The following is a 21,930-nucleotide window of genomic DNA, read 5'->3' on the forward strand; positions in this document are numbered from 1 at the left end:
CGCGTGGATTAGAGCTTTTAGAAAGGTTGGTAAATGTATATTTCTAGCTGCACAGATGCTGGATAATTCGTGTTTACACGCAAGTCCCCTGATCTGCTTGCTGGTGCAGCTCTGGGAACATCAATGCTAATGGAAGGTCCCATTCATCAGTGGCCTTCATTCACTTAGACTGGGTACTGACAGGGACATGAGCGCATGCGCAGTCAATCCCCCATTGTGAGTGAATGGTGGCCTCTGGTAGACGGAATCCTCCATCAGCGGCTATGTTTCCAGCGCAGTGCCGGGACGCAGGTCAGGGGACCTGGGTGTAACCATGAATTATTCACATTAAAGTATCAGACACCAGTGCTAATAGTTTAATAATGCTTGGGGTACGATCACATGGCATGGTCATGGCGTGGCTGTGCTGTGTTTGAGTACTGCGCTTTTCTCAGTGGGCGTCTGCTTCTCCCTGGCCGTGATGCAGTCCAATCGAGTGAGAACAGTCTATGTAAGCGAGTACATCAAGTACCATGCTCGCTTACATAGCCTCTTCTCGCGCGATTTACCAAATCTCACGAGAACAACTCTCCTTCTCCATGTCTGGGACTGAGCTGCGCCACAGCCAGGAAAAAGGAGACGCCCACTGAGAAAAGCTGATGTCTCCTCCTCCCTGTACCGACGCTATTAAAGGGGTTATCCAACCCCTATAATGCCCTTCAAATGCCTGAGCCCCTCATACATGCAACGAGCCTACTTTGCGTCACCCATGATGGTAGGAAGGCTTGTCTCCTCCTGTGGCTGGATGTTTTGATCCGTGTGACGGGGAGATGCAGTGACGGACGTGCGGGCATCAGGAGCGACGCGGGTGCCGGGGAGCGCAGTAATTACAACCTGTGTGAGGGGCCCGGGCATTATAACCCCTTTTATTAGCATATCAGGCACCAAAACCAAACGGGGGGCACCTCCTAAACATGGACCACAGTGTGAGGTATTGCTTTTATAAAGTAAAAACTGGTTTAAGCTCCTCTTTAAGTGAAAGTTTTTATGGCTCAATATGATAGTAACTCACATTGTAATTACTATTATTATAATGCATGAGGATGCATGCACTGACATTCAGGTAGCTGCCTATCGGTGTATGTGGTAATGCTCATTCTCAATGCTTCTATGTAGATTTGTATGTTAGGGGTCATGGGCTGTTTATCAACACACGTTGGTGACAACCCAGTGTACCTCAGATCAATTTACTGGTATTGCACTGTGCAAGAATCACAATTTGGCCAGTTCTGAGGTGTATGCTCTTTACAGGGCAGCTCCTCTGCATGGCAGCAGCAGAAGGGGTATAAAGGGAAGAAATGAACAGGACTTCATAGAAACTCCCTGCTTTGTACACAGGACACGGTGTGCGACATGAAAACAGTCCCGACTTGCATCTTATTTTGACATTTTTCACACCATATTACTTATCTTTTTGTTGGGTATATTTTTTATTTATTTATTTTTTTCTTGTTCTAGTGCAGGCATGCTCAACCTGCGGCCCTCCAGCTGTTGCAAAACTACAACTTCCAGCATTCTTGGACAGCCTACAGCTATCAACCTACAGCAGGGCATTGTGGGAGTTGTATTTTTACAACAGCTGGAGGGCCACAGGTCGAGCATCCCTGTTCTAGTGTAGACGTAGAAATGTTACTTGCCTTAGTGGCTGGCGTAGTATCTTGCCACTTTGGTTTCCTTTCTTGCCTTGGTGGCTGGCGTAGTATCTTGGCACTTTGGTTTCCTTCCTTGCCTTGGCGGCTGGCGTAGTGTCTTGCCACTTTGGTTTCCTTTCTTGTCTTGGTGGCTGGCGTAGTGCCTTGCCACTTTGGTTTCCTTACTTGCGTTGGTGGCTGGCGTAGTGTCTTGCCACTTTGGTTTCCTTTCTTGTCTTGGTGGCTGGTGTAGTGTTTTGCCACTTTGGTTTCCTTTCTTGCCTTGGTGGCTGGCGTAGTGTCTTGCCACTTTGGTTTCCTTTCTTGTCTTGGTGGCTGGCGTAGTGTTTTGCCACTTTGGTTTCCTTCCTTGCCTTGGCGGCTGGCGTAGTGTCTTGCCACTTTGGTTTCCTTACTTGCCTTGGTGGCTGGCGTAGTGTCTTGCCACTTTGGTTTCCTTCCTTGCCTTGGCGGCTGGCGTAGTGTCTTGCCACTTTGGTTTCCTTCCTTGCCTTGGTGGCTGGCGTAGTGTCTTGCCACTTTGGTTTCCTTTCTTGCCTTGGTGGCTGGTGTAGTGTCTTGCCACTTTGGTTTCCTTCCTTGCCTTGGTGGCTGGCGTAGTCTCTTGCCACTTTGGTTTCCTTTCTTGCCTTGGTGGCTGGCGTAGTGTCTTGCCACTTTGGTTTCCTTCCTTGCCTTGGTGGCTGGCGTAGTCTCTTGCCACTTTGGTTTCCTTTCTTGCCTTGGTGGCTGGCGTAGTGTCTTGCCACTTTGGTTTCCTTCCTTGCCTTGGTGGCTGGCGTAGTGTCTTGCCACTTTGGTTTCCTTTCTTTGGCATCTGGGTTACGAATGTAGAAAGCCTTTCCATATAACATTCTTAATCTTAGATACCATTGATTAAACAGTCGTATTGTTACAGCACAGAAAGGAAACAAATATTAACACGTCTACCTGGAATGAAGGCAAACTTTATGTTAACATATAATACAGGGATTTCTTTAGTTGCTGTGGAGAAAAAAGCTGAACAGTCCGACATGAATGCATTCAACTTATCTGCCGGTCAATAAAAGGGAGGAGGGGAGCATTGTGGGAGAAAATTCTTGCCGAATACAATGACATCAGACGTGAGGAGCAGACAGAGGAAATGGAACCTCTCCCAATTCTCAGCTTACCAGGGCAAAGTACACAGTGTTTCATAGGTGCCATGGGGCGGGAGGGAGACTTTTGTTGTATCTGTATATAAACTAGCCGTTATTAATTGTTTTATTTCGATTGGTTTGAACATTCTGCAGAGACTAATGACTTGCAGAGTGTTGGCTGGAGAGCAGTTCTTCATTGAATTCTGTAACCTCACATGATTCTCATCAGTGCGGAGGCAGCGGCTCCAAGCCTGTTACATCAGCATCACTTTCTGCAGGGGGGGGGGGGGGGGCATTGTTGTGGGGGATGGAGTTGTAAGGTTTTTGTATTTGTATGTGTTTTAGGTTGTAGCTTCCTGTTCAAATTCACTTACCTTACCCCCCCCCCCCCTCCTTTTCATGACCACTGGTTTCTCAACACCCATCTGCATTTAATCAGTATAAAATCAGTTTGGAAACAGTTACTGATTGACTCTGGTTACACAGCTATGGTTCACTGTAAAAGCAACAGCAAAAAAATGAGTGGAATCTCTAAATCAGCATTTGCGCCAGACCTCATGTACATCAGAGCGGAGGCAGACAAGGTCTATGCACACTATGGGGCATGTGCTCTCTGTGTGCTGCCCTATGGTGCCTCTGTACAGTGCTGTATTCCTGAGTTATAGCTCCATAATACATATCCTGTTGCAACGTCACTATGGTAGCCATTCTATGGTTTGTTTGAAAGGGGCAAAAAACCTTGCATAAATCAACAGTGCAGGCCAATACAAGAAACTTTCTCCACTTATGAACCATGTCAGAGATGAAGACTGATTTAAAAAGAATGAAACAATGGGCAGACACTGCTGGACCTAAGTGTTTTACTGTCTCACCCCAGTGCTGGATTCACAGCAACACTACTCAGTACTTCTGTATAACGTGCTCCATGCTGCTGCTGCTGCTTGTTCTTCAGGATCTCCCCTGTGTGTTGTGTATCATAGCAGCTAGTCTTTGAAAACTGACAGCGAGAGAGGATCTGGAGAGGGCAAACTGCTGATAAATGAAGGATACAAGTCAAAGTCATACAATGGCCACAAATGCTGTTATTCCTCATGTATACACATGAACGCTTATTCTGAAAAGTAATCTGAAATGACAGATATACTTTAAAGGAGTTTGTGCCATAAAGAACATTTATGACCTGTTCCCTGGATGTGATTAAATGTATGATCACAGGTGGTCTGACTGCTGGTCAGAGAATGGTTCCCTTTGAATGGTGCGGTAGTGTGTATACTTGACCATCACGTCTGTCACTTCTGAGTGCTGTACTTGGCAGTCCCATAGACAGTAAATGGATCGGAGGTCACACACTTGCACTACATCCATTCACACAGGATACTTAGGGACCCCCATTTTGTGACTACAAGTGACCATACATTTATCACCTATCATAAATGCTGTTTGTGGGGGCAGACCCCTTTAACACTCTTTTACCTGTGCATTGACTGTTGAGGTAATGATTGCCACCCCCTGATCCTTTTTACTTGACCTGTAACTCTATAAATGAGGACATTAGTGTTTTCCTCATGCAGTCATTTTTATGGGTTTCATTATAACGGCACCAGACAAATATCCCAGCATCATCTCCTTGTACAATGCAGATGATTCCTCTCTTTTCGTTGGGGTTTCAGTATGTGAATCCCATGTCATTCAGCAGATTTTTTACAGTTACGTAACCCTAACATTGACTCCCATTTGTTTTTCATTAGTTTTGCTGTGCATTTTCTATCTTTATGGTATGTAGCACTGCGTTTGCTGTCCTGCCACTAAGATGTCTCTCTTGGTCTATTTGTATGTTTTTCTCTTATAGCTTGCCCATTGTGTTTATATTGCACCACATTTTGAACACAGATGACTGGGAACAACCAACACCTATTACCACACTCCACGATGGATTTCCATCTTTAAAGGGGTGGCACAGTGTCAGATATTGATGACCTATTACTTTGGTGTTGCTTGTAGGAAGTTGTGGGAACCTGGTTGGTTGATGTAGAGTGCACTGAACTATTGCTGATTGAACTGTCTTGTTGGGGCCATGTTGCCTTTCAGCTAGCCGAGTCCTCCCCTTAGCCAAGCTCATTAAAGCCGGCCTTACACATGAGATTACGATCAGGCAAAATGTGGCCGATCGTTCATATGAACAGTTCAGCCATCAACATGCCAAGCCAAACTGCAATATGTAAAACACATTTGACAAATGAGTAATATTTGGTCTACCATGCCATATGCTTGATTTTCTAAGCAATGTAATTATTATACAACAGACATCACCATTTATTACAATGTACATTTCTGAGTAGAATTCCCCCCCAGCACCTTTGTCGATCATCTGACTGAACGTTGTGGTTCCTTCCCTTTTTATCTCCAGGCACATTGACTCATCCATATGTTTGGCTTCAAGGGCCATGGACTCTTCATTTGGATGATCTGTGGTGGTCCCCATGGGTTGAACCCCCAAAGATCAAGCATTAATGGCGTGTCCTAAGAAAAGCCCCTTTTATATGGGTTAACCAGAGGCACAAAAAGTGACCATTGCAACATAACAGTAAAGCACTTACGGATTAGTTTCCAATACAGCCTGAAAAAAGAAAACTGCAGCTAAGCAAAAACCGCATCTGCACTACATTCCATCCCATAGGCCTTCAGCTAACTTCTAAAGATGGTGTTTTTACCACAAAAAAAATGTCAAAAACTGCATGTGCAAAACAACCAAACGCCATTAAGGTTTCGTTCACACTTCAATGAATCACAGACGTGTTCTGTCCATGTTCTGCCACTAAATTGCAAAAGTACAGAAAAACACCAGCAAAAACCTATGTGCAGACCCACCTTCAGGGCAATGATCCTATATTTTGCTCCTCCAGACAATTTTTATATCTAGTTACCAGATGATGGCCTATATCACATGAAACTGAAGGGCCCACAGGCTGAGAATCCGCCAGATAATCGCTAACAAGTGTTCATTATCTAGTGTAAAGGTGCCGCTGATTACACGATGAATGAGCAAAATTGGAGTTAATTGGATAGTTTGTGTAGGCACCTAAATAGTCGTTGGCACTCTGCTGTCGGCAAACAATGAATCTGTATGGGGACGAGCGATGGCATTAGTGATTGCTACTCCACTGACGATTAGGGTCCATTCACACGTCCGTAGTGTATTGCGGATCCGCAATACACCCGGCCGGCAACCCCTATTAAACTGCCTATTCTTGTCTGCAATAGGACATGTTCTATTCATGGCCCGGAAGTTTGGGGTTGAAGCCCGGAAGTTCGAGGCCGCGCTCCGGAAATGCGGATGTGGAGGGCACATAGTGTGCTCTCCACATCTCTTCCGGCCCCATAGAGAATGAATGGGTCTGCGTCGGTTTTCGATATTGTGGAACGAATGTGGACCCATTTGCGGACGTGTGAATGGACCCTTAGGCAATTGTCGGGAAGAACACTTCCTTCCCCGCAATTGCCTGCTGAATTCTCCTGTCTTAAGGGACCTTAAATGGTAGGATTGGTCCAGTTTTATTACCTTTGTCTAAATTTATTACAGAACTGGTGTTTGATTTGTTGGAATAGGAATATTCCTCTGTGTGTACACATTCTAAAATTGGATATATCACAAAACACTATATAGCAAGACACTAAATGGTCCTTTGTAATCGATCTCAGAAAGCCCTCTTTCTTTTTTTTGGTCTTCTTGACTTGTTTAATAGCTGGTCAGTAGATAGTAGAGCTTATAATAGCTGCATTCTTTCCCTACCATGTCTTGAATTGATCTCTCCATCACTTTTCTGGCAGCTGGTCCCTTGTGCTCTGCCCCGGGCAGCAGGTGGGTTAACTGACATCTCCTCGGAGTACAAAGGTAGCCATACCTTTTTGTCTTTCTGCTGAATAGCCTTACCTCTAGGAGGTTTGTTGTGGCCTTGGAAAATCAGAAGTATCAGTTGTCCTTTGATCCATGTCCCCTTGTTAAGTGTATGCAGAGCATTGAAATGACTCAGATTTCCGCCCAGTTCTGGCCTTTGTTCTGCATTCCGCGGTTTTATATTATTCTCCGTCCCTCTGGAATCTGCAGCAAACAGATTTGAATCCACAGTAAAAATGTATTGGGATGGCTACATCAGTGTATGCTGTAAATGTCTATGTATGCAACTTTTGTGTGGAATGTAGGCTCTGAATTATATGATCGTATAAAGTATGCAGGGCAGCAAGACATTATATAAAAAAATCCACTTGCATTTTGAAATCTGAGGCCTGTCTGACGTATTCATCTAGAAAGTGAACGTTCACTCTTAGGCCTCATGCACACGACCGTTGTGTGTTTTGCGGTCCGCAAAACACGGACGGCGTCCGCGTGCGTTCCGCAAATTGCACAGACAGCCATTAATATAACTGCCTATTCTTGCGGACAAGAATAGGACAGGTTATATTTTTTTTTTTTGAGGACCACAGAACGGAGCAACGGATGCAGACAGCACACGGGTGTCATATGTATTTTTTACGATCTGTTTTTTGCAGACTGCAAAATACATACGGTCGTGTGCCTGAGGCCTAATAGAGAAAAGTTCCACAGTTACCTTTGGAGTGCAGGTGACATTTAGAAGAAAAAAAGTTCACATACAATCTTGTGGCTTTTACAGTCAACAGACTGCTGAGATAGCAAGAGAAAGAAGTTCTGTGGCTGGTAGCAGCTGGAATCGCCCGTGAACATACAAGCTTGGGTCCCATGAATATGCATGACATTTTAATTGAGAAGTTAAGAAGCGGATGGTGCTCAAATTTGAAATCCTGCCTGTCTGGTAATTGTTCCTTTTTTATTTTTTTTGAAGGGAACCATGAATGGACTACTGGAAAACCTCCACACACTGTAGTTTATTGGGATTATATGTTGACTTTGTGGGGATCCACCAAAATAAATCTATCTGTAGTGACCTTTTAAGACTGGCATAGTCTGTTCGGTGTCACACGGAGTCTACTTGAATTAGCGAGTAGAAAAAAAACCATCCCTCCATTTGTCACAGTAAGACACTGGAGACAAATGAAGGCACATTATGAGCCCATTGAATCCTATGGGTGCCGTATTATGGATCTGTACAACTCAGCACTTGTACAGTCATGATGCATGGTGGGCATGAGCCCGTTAAACAAGTAAAGCGACAGCGCTCCAATGAGTTAATGCAATAAACGGTGACTTTTTTTTTTTTTCCTTTTCTTTACAATCTGCCGCCAGTAGGCACAGTCCTATTCACAGCAATGTTTTGGGCCTTAGAATTGAGGCCCTTTTTCTAGCTGGTCCGGTGCACTGGACAGCCGGATGGACCGTAGTCTTAGTGGCCTTGGTGTTCCAGTGGTGCATTTTTCACTGGAATTCATAGCCCTGTATATGTTGTAAGCTGTACAGAGCCATAATACAGCTGTCTTAGAAGTCTGGGGGTCCGTAGTGTATGGATGTATATCACTGATCGCTTATAGAGGCATACTGAGATTTTACTCCAGGACAGTGGAATTTGGCATAAAAAAGTGACATGTTTGGATACTGTATTACAGCACTGCTTCAAGGGGAGAATAGCTCCATCCTGTTGAGGCACCATATGGCAGCACATTAGGTGGACGAGCTCCATAGTTCTATTGTACGGTCCCTGTGGTATACTTGAGGCAACATTCAGATGGATGTATTGGAGGAACCTAGACAGAAATTACGGTTTGCGGTTTATTTCCTGTGGGAGTAAAGAGAAAAGTTCAGAATGATTACCTGCCTTCACATTCAGCAATTTTATCACAGCCTTATTGTGGCTGTAAAACTGGCAATAATACATGTTAATTATGTTCCTTTTATTTTATGACAGTCCTTTTCTTTGCAAACAAGAGCAAACCAATGATACTTGTATCACCCGATTCACATTCCCTGACATATTTCTGTGAATGCAAGTTGCCATTTATTCAGTGTTCGGGACCACAGACCTGCGACCACACTGACACAAGTATTGGGACCGTTTGCCAAGAGACAATAATTCCATGTATATAGCCAGCTGTATATCCATAAGATGATGCAAAGTTATGTTACTACAGTTAATATTATGGACCACAAAACTGTCAGCATGAAGACCGGCCTTCATACCCATTGTACCCAATCAGGACTCGGCTTCATGTCGTCTTAATATTAAATCTGCACTTCTATTGCGGTGGGAATTAAAGAACATTTCAGATCGGTGAGGATCCTACTCTTGGCACCCCCACCAATCAGCTGTAAGTATTAAGGAGGATGCAGGAGCGCTGCATCCTCTATCACTTACCTTCACGCCGTCTACGTTGTAGCGGTGGTGCAGTGTAATTCCAGCTTTGTTCCATTCAGTGAATGGGAGAGCAAGCTATAATTGCTGTACATTCCTGCAAGAGCTGCATCCTCTGCAATGTAGATGACTGGTGCTGGTAAGCATTGCAGAGCATGCAGCACTTGCAGGAAGGCTGCAGTCTCTTCAAACAGCTGATCAGCAGGGGTGCCAAGCATTTGACTCCCACAATCTAATATTGATGACCTATACTGATGATAGGTCATCAGTAGGGATGAGCAAATCGACTTCGGATGAAACATCTGAAGTCGATTTGCATAATTCGTTCTAATACTGTACGGAGCGGGACCATTTATTTTTCAGAGGTCCTTTTGAAATTGATCTCCATCCAATTCCAGTCACCTCCATCAGTTTCGCTACATCTGGCCTGTGTGTCCAGCATTTGTATTTCTGATTTGTGAGCTATGGGAAAATGTTTGATGATTATTTGATATCCCCCCCCCCCCCCCTGTGTGTAAGGATTGTTCCAGATTCTGCTCAGGTGACTCAGTCTGTGTGGTATGGATAATCATGGTTGGCCCGGAGCCATACACCTGCTTCTTACCACACCCTACATTGCAGAAGAATGTTTACTGAACCACACGGTTTACCTGTTTGATTTGCAAATTTTAGTTTACTTTTTTCTGGTTCCATTTCTCAATTTCAAGTTCTTCTTCATTCCCCTATCTGTTAATCCAGCGCATTCCCAGTGCAGAACTGGGAAAGCAATGGCTGTGAATAAGGGAATGAAACAGCAGAACATTGCTGATTTCTGTGCCATTGAGGGTCTGCTGAAACCTTAGTGAGAAACCATATTGGAAAAGTAGTGGTTGTCATGATATCAGGAAGCCTGTCCTAAGGCACGTAGTCACTATGGGCCTGTTTTATGGACCCCTTGGCACACATGTATTTCTTGTTAATGCTTTTTATTATGGAGGAGTTTATAGGCATTGCTATGGAGCTCCTCGGTGAGAAGCTTCTTGTAGTTCTGATAGGCTTTAGTGAATTATGGGTTGTGTAGTCATTTCCTCCAGTCTATCTAGTCAACAGGCCTTTTTAAGATACTGTCACGTGGCGGAAAGTGAAAGCTGCCCTCCTCCTAGTAAAATCGCATGAGCTGAATCACTGACACATTGCAATACCTCAAAAACACTCCTTAATGTGTCACACACATCCGTAACCTGCACAACCAGACCCACTTCTGTACAGAGAACTAACACCTAGTACAAGCTGAAGAGTGAATGTTGTTGTGCTGGAAAAGGGCATAGGAACTGCAGCCATTGGCACATCATCCAGATCTTTATTTACATTTTATATGGTCCGAATGGCTCTTTCAGGGGCTCTAGGGTTGTATACCAACCAGTTCCCTCCAGTGGTGATCATCTTGTGACTGCCTTTAGGAAAATGTTTGGACTTGACCTCCTCTACAGCTATCAGTCAACCATTTGACATGGGAGCTTTTGCTTGAGAAGAAAAGGCTGATGCTACTCCATGACTGGCCAATATTGAAGTATTTACTTCAGATTCATGAAACTAAAACTAATTTGTGTGCTAGGATAGTCGTATAATCCTGCTTCTCTTCACTCTTTAAATGTTTGCACATATGCAGCGGCTGAGGGACATGAGTCAATACCTTTTTGACACCTGTAGAACCAGTCAGTTCTCACAGGGGAAAGATTACTATACACTAATGTCTGCATGTTTTGGGTACTTACCTGGGTTGTTCTATGAGCTTTTCCATGTGGTTAGCCTTCTCCTTTTGCACACCAAACTGTTTAAATGTGCAAGGATAATAAAAGCATCAGTCCAATTATTCCGTGAGGTGTTTCTCCTTGAGACAATTGTATTACAGTTGGGCCTCATGCACACCACCATACAGTGGCATGCAAAAGCTTGGGCACCCCTGGTAAAATTACTGTTACTATGAACAGTTAAACGGAACCTGTCACCGGGATTTTGTGTATAGAGCGGAGGACATGGGTTGCTAGATGGCTGCTAGCACATCCGCAATACCCAGTCCCCAAAAACTAATTTGATACATATGCAAATTTACCTGAGATGAGTCCTGTCCCTGACTCATCTCAGGTTAATTTGCATATGTATCAAATCGTAATTTTTTACACAATAAAAGCACACAGAGCTATGGGGACTGGGTATTGCGGATGTGCTAGCAGCCATCTAGCAACCCATGTCCTCAGCTCTATACACAAATCCCGGTGACAGGTTCCCTTTAAAGGGAACCTGTCATCAACTTTTCTCTGACCTCACTGAGGGCAGCATAAAATATTGACATACGCGCTGATGTCAGAGGTGTGTCGCTCATGAGCTAAAAGAAAGTGGTTGCTGAGAACCAGCATCCTAATCATTGCAGCCCAGGCCTAGAAAAGAGTGAAATCTACCTGAGAAGAGTCCTGGTTATTCATAATCTCCTGCACTCCCCGCCCATCTGCTGATGGTTGTCAGTTCTCTGCTAGAGAGAAAGGGAGAAAACTAGGTAGAAGATCAATAGCAGGTGGGACAGCAGGAATTCATGAATAACCATGACTCTTCTCAGGTGGCCGGGACTCTTTTTCTAGGCCTAATCTGCAATGGTTGTGATGTTGGTTCTCGGCAACCACTTACTTTTGACTTTCAAATGACAGACCGCTGAAATCAACTCACCAGCATAAAGTTGATGACAGGTTCCCTTTAAGCAAGTTGAAGATGAAACAAGTTTTCAAAAGGCAGTTAAAGATAACACATTCCATTTGTATTTTAAGCAAAAACAATTTTTTATTTTCATATTTGACATTTTAAAAATAACCAAAAAGGGAAAGGGCAGGAAGCAAAACTTTGGCCATCCTGCATGGTTAGTACCTAGTAGCACCCCCTTTGGCAAGTATCACAGCTTGTAAATGCTTTTTGTAGCCAGGCAAGAGTCTTTCAATTCTTATTTGAGGGATTTTTACCCATTCTTCCTTGCAAAAGTTTTCCAGTTCTGTGAGATTCCTGGGCTGTCTTGCATGCACTGCTCTTTTGAGGTCTATACACAGATTTTCAATGATCAGAGGACTGTGAGGGCCATGGTAAAACTTTCAGCTCGTGCCTTTTGAGGTAGTCTATTTTGGTCTTTGAGGTGCGTTTAGGTTGATTATACATTTGAGGGAACCATCCTCTATTCAACTTCAGCCTTTTTACAGTTGGTGTTAGGTTTGCTTCCTGAATTTGGTGGAATTTCATTACATTCTTCCCTCTACCCATGAAATATTTCCTGTGCTTTTGGGCTCATGCACACGACCGTATGTATTTTGCAGTCTGCAAAAAATGGATCCACAAAAAATATGGATGACATCCATGTGCATTCCATATTTTGCAGAACGGAACAGCTGGCCCCTAATAGAACAGTACTATCCTTGTCTGTAATGCAGACAATAATAGGACATTTTTTTTTTTTTTGCGGAACAGAAATACGGACATACGGAAACTGAATGCACACGGAGTAAGTTTTTTTTTTGTGGACCCATTGAAATCAATGGTTCCACATACGGTCTGCAGAAAAAACAGAACGGACACGGAAAGAAAATGCGTTTGTGTGCATGAGCCCTTTGGCTGTAACACAACCCCAAAGCATGATTGATCCACTCCCATGCTTAATGGTTAGAGAGGTGATCTTTTTCATTCTGTGCCTTTTTTTTTTCTCTGAACATACCTTTGTTTATTGTGGCCAGCGAGTTCTATTTTAACCTAACTGGTACAAAGAACTTGTTTCCAAAATGCATCAGGCTAGTTTAGCTGTTCTTTTGCAAACTTCTGACTCAGAATTTTAAGGTGAGAACGCAGGAGAAGTTTTCTTGTGATGACTCTTCTATGAAGACCATATTTGTGCAGGTGTTGCTGAACAGTAGAACAATGCACCACAACTCCAAGGTCTGATAAATCTTCCTGAAGGTCTTTTGCAGCCAAGCGGGGGTTCTGATTTGCCTGTCTAGCAACTCTATGAGCAGCTGTCTTGGTCTTTCTTGATCTTCCAGACCTTCTCTTGATCTCCACTGTTTCTTTTAACTGCCATTTTTTTTTATTACAATTCGAACTGAGGAAATGGCAACCTGAAAACGCTTTGCTATCTTCCCATAGCCTTCTTCTGCTTTGTGGGCCTCAACATTTTCATTTTTAGAGTGTTAGACAGCTGCCTAGAAGAACCCATGGCAGCTATTTTTTTAGACAAGGTTAATGGAGTCTAGGTACTTATAAAGCTTTGAAATTTGCATCACCTGGCCTTCCCTAACGATGATTGTGAACCAGCCTTAACCCTAACAGGCTATTTAAAGTCTCATATCTCTAGTCTGAGCTCTCAAATCTCTTTAGGTTCTCATACTTTTGCAAGGTACTCCTTTCCTTTTTTCACAAAAATAATACAATAATACTGCTTAAAATGTGGAAAAGTGTCTTTCATCTTTAACTTTAGGCTAGGGCTGCACTACAACATGTGTTGCGCGACAATTTTTATAATTATAGTCTATGGTGTCGCACTGCGACATGCGACTGCGACACGACAGTAGCAAAAAATCCATACAATCCTTATGCCTTTTGGAGATCATTTCATCTTCAACTTGCTTAACTCTTCATGCAAAAACACAGAATATGACCACAAAATGTTGACCACGGTTTCATTGATTTCAATGGGCCTACAAAAGACTAAAAAGTGGCACTCAGAATGCATTTATATTTTGCGGATCTGCGACTTGTGGTCCGCAAAACTGATATGGTCCTGTACATGAAGCCTCAGTCTCTGTTTTCTAAAGTTTTGCGGTTGTCCAGAAGATGAGTAATCTTTATCACAGGAAGAATATTGCTGCATGTAGACCTATTTTTCTTGGCAAAATGACAGACACCACAGCCAAACCAATAGATCTCTTTATACGTCAGTTGGGATCGTTTGTCGCTACCAGTGTCTGTCATGTGATCGATCCGGCACTGCATTCTGGTTACTGATGCAAAGATGTTTTTTTTTTTTATGTGTATATTTTATAGTTTTGATTCAGATCCTAAAGTGAGGACAAATTCTATATTAATTTCTGCATCTCCAGTGTTCTTTCAAACCTTAGACTTACTTGAGACTTACCATTGACCCCATGTCCAAGGAAAATGTCACTTTTAAAAGGGGCTTTCCCGTCTCAGAAAAGGGTGGCATTTTAAATTTAGCCAGCACCTGGGTGCTCCTAGCCACCCTAGCACTGCTGCCCCTTCAATCTCAGGATCATGGTGGTATCGGCAGTCAAACCCCTACCCAGAAAGCATCAGTGTGACCTACTTTGTGACTTGCCAAGACACAAAAAAAAACTTTCATCCACAAAGCAGATATGTTGTTTGAAATAAAATGATAGTTCTTTGATCCAACCTTTTTGGCATTTTCTGTATGTAGATTAAATGTAGGGAGAATGCCAGCAGAATGCAGAAATGTAAAGTCGTCTTTACTCACCAGCGATTACAGGTATGACAGATAAAAACGGGGCACTGTAATAACGAGTTAATAGCTGCCATTAATTCCTCACAGTCATTGTGGAAGAAAGTTCACAATCTGGTTTGATTTCCGGCAGCTTTTTTTTCTTCTTTTTTCTCCTGTGGAGCATTTTGTGTCTGCAGAGGAACGTTAGTATAGACGATGTACAGTCTTTCAGAAATGTTTTCTATTCCTATTATTGTTCCCTCAGGGATTTTGAAGTTTTTTTGTTTTTGTACCTGATCTGCATTTTTTATTTTTTTTGGCAGATTGCACATGGACCTAATCATTTCTATGGTATGCGGACTGGAATACTGACACGATAATGTGCATGAGGCCTTAGTACGTAGTGCTCAGTAAGGGCTGTATTACACCAGCAGATTATCTGACATATTTTCTGACAGATGGCCACTTACACACCTTTTGTTAGACACACCAACTATTGATCTCATTGGACAGATATTAGTCAGATAATCTGTCGGTATAATACAGCCTTAAAGGGATATTCCCATCTGAGACAATGGGGACATATCGCTAGAATATGCCCTCATTGTCTTATAGGTGTGGGTCCCACCTCTAGGACCAGCACCTGCGCCGAGAACGGAGTGGGAATAGAGGTGGCTGGAGGACCCCAGGTTTCCCGGGGTCCGACCACCGCCAATCGCTCTCCCCATTCAAGTGAATGGGAGCGTACCATGCTTGTGTGGACACCGCTCCCATTCATTTCTTTGCGGCCAAAGGAAATAGCGCTCGGCTATTTTCGGTGGCCCCATAGAAATGGATGGAGGGCGGCTGCGCATGCATATTGCATCCTCCACCATCTTTCCCCCGCTCCGTTTTCTGTGTAGGTGCGAGTCCCACCTCTGTGTAGGTGCAGATCCTAGCGATATACCCCCATTGTCTGTGATGGCAATACCCCTTTAGCTCCCTAGCGTCAGTATCAGCAGAATGGTCATTATGATGAGTCTCAGTAGGCAAATGAAGTCTCTTTATTTCACTTATCTGATCACTAGGATAGTGGAGATTGCCTCGCAATAACCTTTGTGATGAGGAAATGATGTTATCTGTCGTAGTAAGCTCAGATATGTTGCAACCGTACATTTCTAGTTAGGTTTAGGCTGCCTTAATTACTCCCTAACAGGTGCAGAGCTGCATATATATAGTGCAGGCCTGGACGTGTAGTAGAAAATGATATCATTGGTGGAACTGGATGAAGCAATTGATTATTACTAGCTTTCATATAAGACTGGTATTTTAGAGCATTTGCTTTTTTCTGCCCCTTCTCAAAGGATACGACCACACTACTCTTCATCTCGATGTTTGATCCTTATTCATACTCCTTAGGCCTCGGGTCAGAAGCTTCTAGAAATCCCAGGATGTTCTTTTCTATGCAATTTCTTTTTTCTTGGCTACAAAGTGACAATGACATCTGCAGTGGTCTGACTAGCTCTTCATTCCACAACATTCTGCCTTGTTATACATCATAGAGATTACTGGCTCGATATCTATGTATAACCATTCTTGTACTGGTTGTGTGTTTGCTACTCATCTGTGGGAAAATGGACGAAAGATGAAAATACCAGTTGGTCATTGTAGTAGAATATTACAATTATTAGATGGCTCCAGGCATCCACTGAGTCTCAGAAAATGGACTGTCCATTGTTTTCGGCAGGCAGGGTTGGCAACTGTTCAGAAACTTCTGGACAGTCCGTAAAAATAGGCAACTTTTTAATGAGGTGTTATCAGTATATTGAGCTTTAGACCTGTATGACTTATAATCATTATCATTCATAATGGTTCTCCAATTTGTCTGTAAAAAATGTTGGCTGCCTGTGATTTTGGGATAAATTGTCCAGAAAAAAGAAAATTCTGGTTGGTGGGGGGGGGGGGGGGGGGGGACTAGAGTGAAGACGTATGTACATATTGTTTGTAATATCCTGCCAAAATGTAAAATATCGCCGTATCTGTGCCTGATGGTGTTTGTGTTGGGAGGTAAGTGGGGGTCACATGCTGTTAAACAATGCACCTTGTCTTGTGAGACAGGGAGGTGAGAGGTTAAACCTGGTGGTGTTTTTGCTATTTTCTTGTGTAATCAGAGTAAAAGCAATAGCAAGGTGTTGCTTTGAAATTATCCCATTTGTGCCCTCAAATTGTAATTTAGTGTCAGGACCCGTAGATCTGTTCACGAACAGCAAACTGAATAGTGCACTTCAAAGGCAATCCTTATCGAATACATTAATATTTACAAATCTCCAGAATTTTGTCCCGCTTGTCATATAGATCAGGGCAGGCTTTTCTATTCATTCAGGACTTCTTAAAGGGCATCTGTCAGCAGATTTGTACCTATGACACTGGCTGACCTGTTACATGTGCACTTGGCAGCTGAAGACATCTGTGTTGGTCCCATGTTCATATGTGCCTTCATTGCTGAGAAAATGATGCTTTAATATATGCAGATGAGCCTCTAGGAGCAACGGGGGCGTTGTCATTACACCTAGAGGCTTGCAACTACCATGCCCTCTGCACTTGATAGACTTGATTGACAGGACTAGGTGTAATGACGTTTCCACTGCCTGGCCCTGTCAGTCAAAATGGGCAGCAGCAATTGCAAAGAGCAGAGCCTCTAGGAGTAATGGTAACGCCCCTGTTGCTCCTAGAGGCTTATTTGCATATATTAAAACATAATTTTTCCCAGCAATGTGGGCCCATATGAACATGACTCCTTTCAGTGGCAATACTGTATTATTAGAAAGCTTATATAAAACATGCTCAAATTTAATTTGATTCTTCAGGTATCTTCTTCACACAGTATATGGCAAAAACATCGAAAACTATTGGATCTAAATAGAGCATTTCAGTCCGAGAAATGCAAGAAAATTCATAGTGTTATTAATGTGTATTGAAAAAGTACCAAATTCCAAAAATGGACCAATACCAATTCATTCATTCCAAACATTGCATTCATTATTAGACGCATGACTGTAACCTACTGATCAGTTCTTAATAGGAACATGCATGATGAGTGATGAACAGCCGCATGATTTAATCCAATTCATAATCAGCATTAACAAAATTAATGATGACTATGATTGAATCCATCTGGACAGAAGGGCAGGACAATACAGATGGCTATAACTATATCTCTAAATAGTAGCATAGACTGGGCCAGCCAAAAATCCAAGTTAACGTACGCATAGATGCCAGGAATCTATCTTGCTGTAGATGTCTATGACCCTGCTTCATGCTGTTAGGACTTTTGGTGATAGGTTGAAACCGAATTAGTGCAGAATGTCTTACCCATTGTCAGTAGCCTGATCACAAGGATACATGTCATGGGTCTATATTTGTGGCCATCAATAATTTAGCTAGATGGAGTGACCAATATGCAGAGCACTTTGGCCGATTGGGTGATGACAATTGATGATATTTGTGGCATGGAAGTGTCCCCATGCGCCACACTATAAATCCGGATATGGATGGAGTAACAAGACAAGAGTGCTCTGTTTTGGGTCCAGCATTTTTGGTGTTTTTGTATGGTTGGGTGTTCTTATGCACTAATGTATAGATTTATTAGATTAATGATGGACAGACCTGGTGGTAGCCGACTACTTCCTCCTTTTTATTTGTACAGTGTATGGCCATAGGGGTTAATAGGTAATGGAAAAGTGGAACTTTTTGCTTTATAGATGTTAGAATCTTTGGTGTGACTTGTTTTGTTCGGCAGGACATGTGCGTTATCTTTGTAATTAGCCATTTTACCTGCTTGAAGGTCTTGCTGTCTTTTTCCTCACCTGTCTGTCACTTCCTTACAGCCTTCTAGCTTGTCATCTACAAAGAATGTGGACTGGGTGTTTGCTGTTGTATTAGTTTTACGATCCACCCAGTTGTAGGTGTCTGTTCTCTAGAAATGCTGCCATCATTTGGGTGATAATGTGTATTTACATTAACATTAACAACTGAAGAGAACTTTGTAATGGTAACTGTAGTCCAATAGTTCCTGCTTAAATATGGAGCCATGTAGTGGTTCTGAGTGGTCAAAGCATTGTATGTTCTAGGAGGACTACAGTTCTTTAACTTTTACTATTGCAAATTCCAGTTCTAGTTGTTATATAAAATTGCTAAATTGACCCAGTGATAACTTTGGACAAATTTCATGTTCCTGTATCTTTGCTGCAGACGTCTCTGCAAAATATTGGCTTACTACAACATTACTCACAAACTACAAAGTGTAAATTTGCTGCATTTTTGCAGGGCAAGCATTGCACATCCCCACAGTCTTGTGTCACCTCCACAGCTAGAGGTAGCGTTTGTGATATAACATTTTCTATTTTGCCTTTAAGACTGTGTTCACATGACCGTTTAATTTTCTGTTCTCCTGATCCTTCAGAAAATCAGACAGATCAGAAGAATGGAAATCGAAAAAGCCATGTGAACCCAGACTCAGTCTGCTTGGTATTACTGCTGTTTTATTAAGCCCATATGCTGATATTTGGGTTATATTTGTCACTTGAGACATTCTTTCATTTTGTTGGCTAATGTCTAATATCACTTTTTAAATATGTTTTCAGACTGAAGACGGCAGCAGACAGAAGACCATTCCTCCTAAGTTCACAGACCTCCTCATGAGCAGGATAACTTCACAGCGTTGGTGGGCAGCAACTCTCACCATACAGAAATAGGTAAAATAATTTTCTTGAAAAATGAGGTTTGTTTGGCCTAATTCTGCTCTCATTTGTTGAGCATATTATAAGTAATGTAATTTATAATATATCCTTTTAAAAAACGCCCAGGTTAGTTAAAATGTGGTTATATCCTTCCTAAGAATGAAAACGGATTGGATTTTAGATAGTAGTCATTTACATTGTATTTGTTTACTTTTTGTGAGAATCTAGAAGAGCCTATAGCTGATGTGGCAAAGGCTCCTTGCAATGATAAAGCATGTTATAATACCAATTTTGTGTTTGGTTGGATTAGACTTTAAAGTCTATTTATGTGGTGTGATTTAAAGGATTAATGCACACTTACTGCTGTCGCAGGTCCCTTAGATTCCAGTTTTGAGGAGACGCTATTGGAGATGAGGACTTCAGAAGAACAAGCAGCCACCACAGTGTTGCAGAGACTGCTGCAGGAGCAGCTACGTTACGGGAATCCTAATGACAACCGTAACCTGCTGGCCTTGCATCAACAAGCTACAGGGAACGTGCCCCCCTTTGGTGGTGGTCAGGTATCTCAGAACGAGGGACTGAATCCTCAAGACTCCCAGTTAGTTCCACATGCTGCCCGCCAGGAGCCACAAGGGCAGGAGATCCAGGTGGAGAATATGATGGAGAAGCAGATACCGTTGAGAGCTCAGAACAGTGAAGAGCTCCCGACTTATGAAGAGGCCAAGGTGCAGTCTCAGTACTTTCGTGGACAACCTCATACTAGTGTTGGCGCTGCTTTTTATGTAACTGGTGTGACTAATCAGAAAATGAGGACAGAAGGGCGCCCCACAGTTCAGAGGGTTAACACAGCTAGAGTTCATCAGGACGATGGCCTAAAGGACCTAAAGCAGGGCCATGTACGGTCCCTTAGTGAACGACTCATGCAACTTTCACTAGCTACTAGTGGTGTAAAGGCCCATGCCCCTGTTACCAGTGCCCCTCTCTCCCCACAGCCAGGAGATTTCTATAAAACCACTGGATCAAATGAAGTATTCAAGAATCCATCTCACATTAGTGGACAAAAGATGGAACACAGGGGTCCTCCTCCTGATTACCCTTTTAAAAATATTTCCACTCTACCAACTCAAGGAAAATCCAAGGAGATGGGGCATTATTACGGGGACCCTAGAGGCAGTCATCAAAATCGTTCAGATGGTCCAATGGTCCGTTACCAGCCTCCGCCAGAGTATGGCTCATCAAGGTATGCTTATTTTTTTCCTCTACTCAACCTTACATAACTTTTCTTGTGTAATCCATGAGAACGGTTTCATGAGCCTAACACGTGAAAAACAAACAAAGCAGTAACATACAATAGATGAAGTCTTAAAATGAAATGACACTAATTCTTATGAAAATGTGTAGAAGTCTGGGCCTCACTCCCCTTTCCTAAAATTTAAATTCCTACCCATCCCTTGGTAGAACTTGATGGACTTTGTGTCTTTCTTTTCAGCCACACCAACTATGTAACTATACAAGTCTCTACTGCAAGTATTGAAATAGTTTTAGAATGAACTCTGAGACACTTATGTCATTTTGATTGAAGATGTTACATAAATGTATTGTAGTGGGGGTTCAGACCAATGCGATCCCCCCACCAGTCCAGGGAAACATGGTGCCAATTTGAGTGTTGCTGGCGGAAAAGTTGATAATATGTGAGCACTCTGCATTTAAATCTGGAGACATATTGGAGATAGTGAGCGCTTTAACTCAATAGGGCAGATTTACTCTCGTCTGATATTTAGACAGTGTACACCTAGACCGGCAGTCAAAAAATGTGTCACATTAAGGACAGTGACTCAAGCTGTATGATAAATTTGATGCGTCTCACTAGACACGTTAAACACATTTGCCTAAAGGCCCACGTACACATTACAATATTTTCAGCTTAATCCAGCGTTTTCGCCATGGCCGGCCCACAGTCTAATGTATATAGATCTCCCGATTCACCATGACAAATGAAGTAAGGGGTAAGAATGATTGGGTGTGTTGAGGAGAAGAGCCACTGCCAGAAAAGTTCAGTTGACAGCTATGGAAGGTGTATAGAAGAGTGTTCAGTTGACAGCTATGGAAGTTGTATGGACACCTTAACTTTAGACCATGCATTGATTAGCTTACGTTGCGGCAAAATTTTACAGCAAAATGTTGTCACAGTTTTGGAGCGCAGTTTGGCATTTAAGCAACACTCCTTTCCAATGAACCATTCCTCTTTGTCAGGTGAGCTTAAAAAAAAAAAGCCTAAACATATAATTACCGTGGTTCAAGTGACAACAGGAAAGAGTCATTACAGCTCCCATGCGGGGTTGTGGCTGTTTCACAGAATCCTCTTTTCATTTCTATGAGAATTACAAGAACAGCTGAGCAAGTGTGCATGCTGGGAGTTGTAGTTTCACAGCAGCTGGAGTTTCTTAAGGTTACTGATCCCTGAGCTAGACTCTTGATGAGTGTGATTTTTGAAAGGATTTTCTGACATAATTAAAACTGTCGGACAAGTCCTGCAGTAGCCTAAAACAAAAAAAAATAATCATCTTGTACCTGTTTCTGAAGTGCCACTCTCTGCGGTGCTGGTCCTGTTCTCCTTCA

At 42.7% G+C, this 21,930-nt stretch overlaps 1 protein-coding gene across 1 annotated transcript in view; it reads left to right on the forward strand.

Annotated features, from left to right (window-relative positions):
* Nucleotides 1–21,930, forward strand: part of AMOT (angiomotin) — a 58,597-nt gene that overhangs the window by 6,726 nt on the left and 29,941 nt on the right. The window contains exons 2-3 of the mRNA XM_044306131.1: nucleotides 19,216–19,326; nucleotides 19,684–20,551. Of these exons, the coding sequence (XP_044162066.1) occupies nucleotides 19,722–20,551 (830 nt within the window). The 5' untranslated portion in view covers nucleotides 19,216–19,326; nucleotides 19,684–19,721. The remainder of the gene's footprint in view (nucleotides 1–19,215; nucleotides 19,327–19,683; nucleotides 20,552–21,930) is intronic.

This window comes from Bufo gargarizans, chromosome 9 (assembly GCF_014858855.1).
Source record: "Bufo gargarizans isolate SCDJY-AF-19 chromosome 9, ASM1485885v1, whole genome shotgun sequence".
Lineage (NCBI taxonomy): Eukaryota > Metazoa > Chordata > Amphibia > Anura > Bufonidae > Bufo > Bufo gargarizans.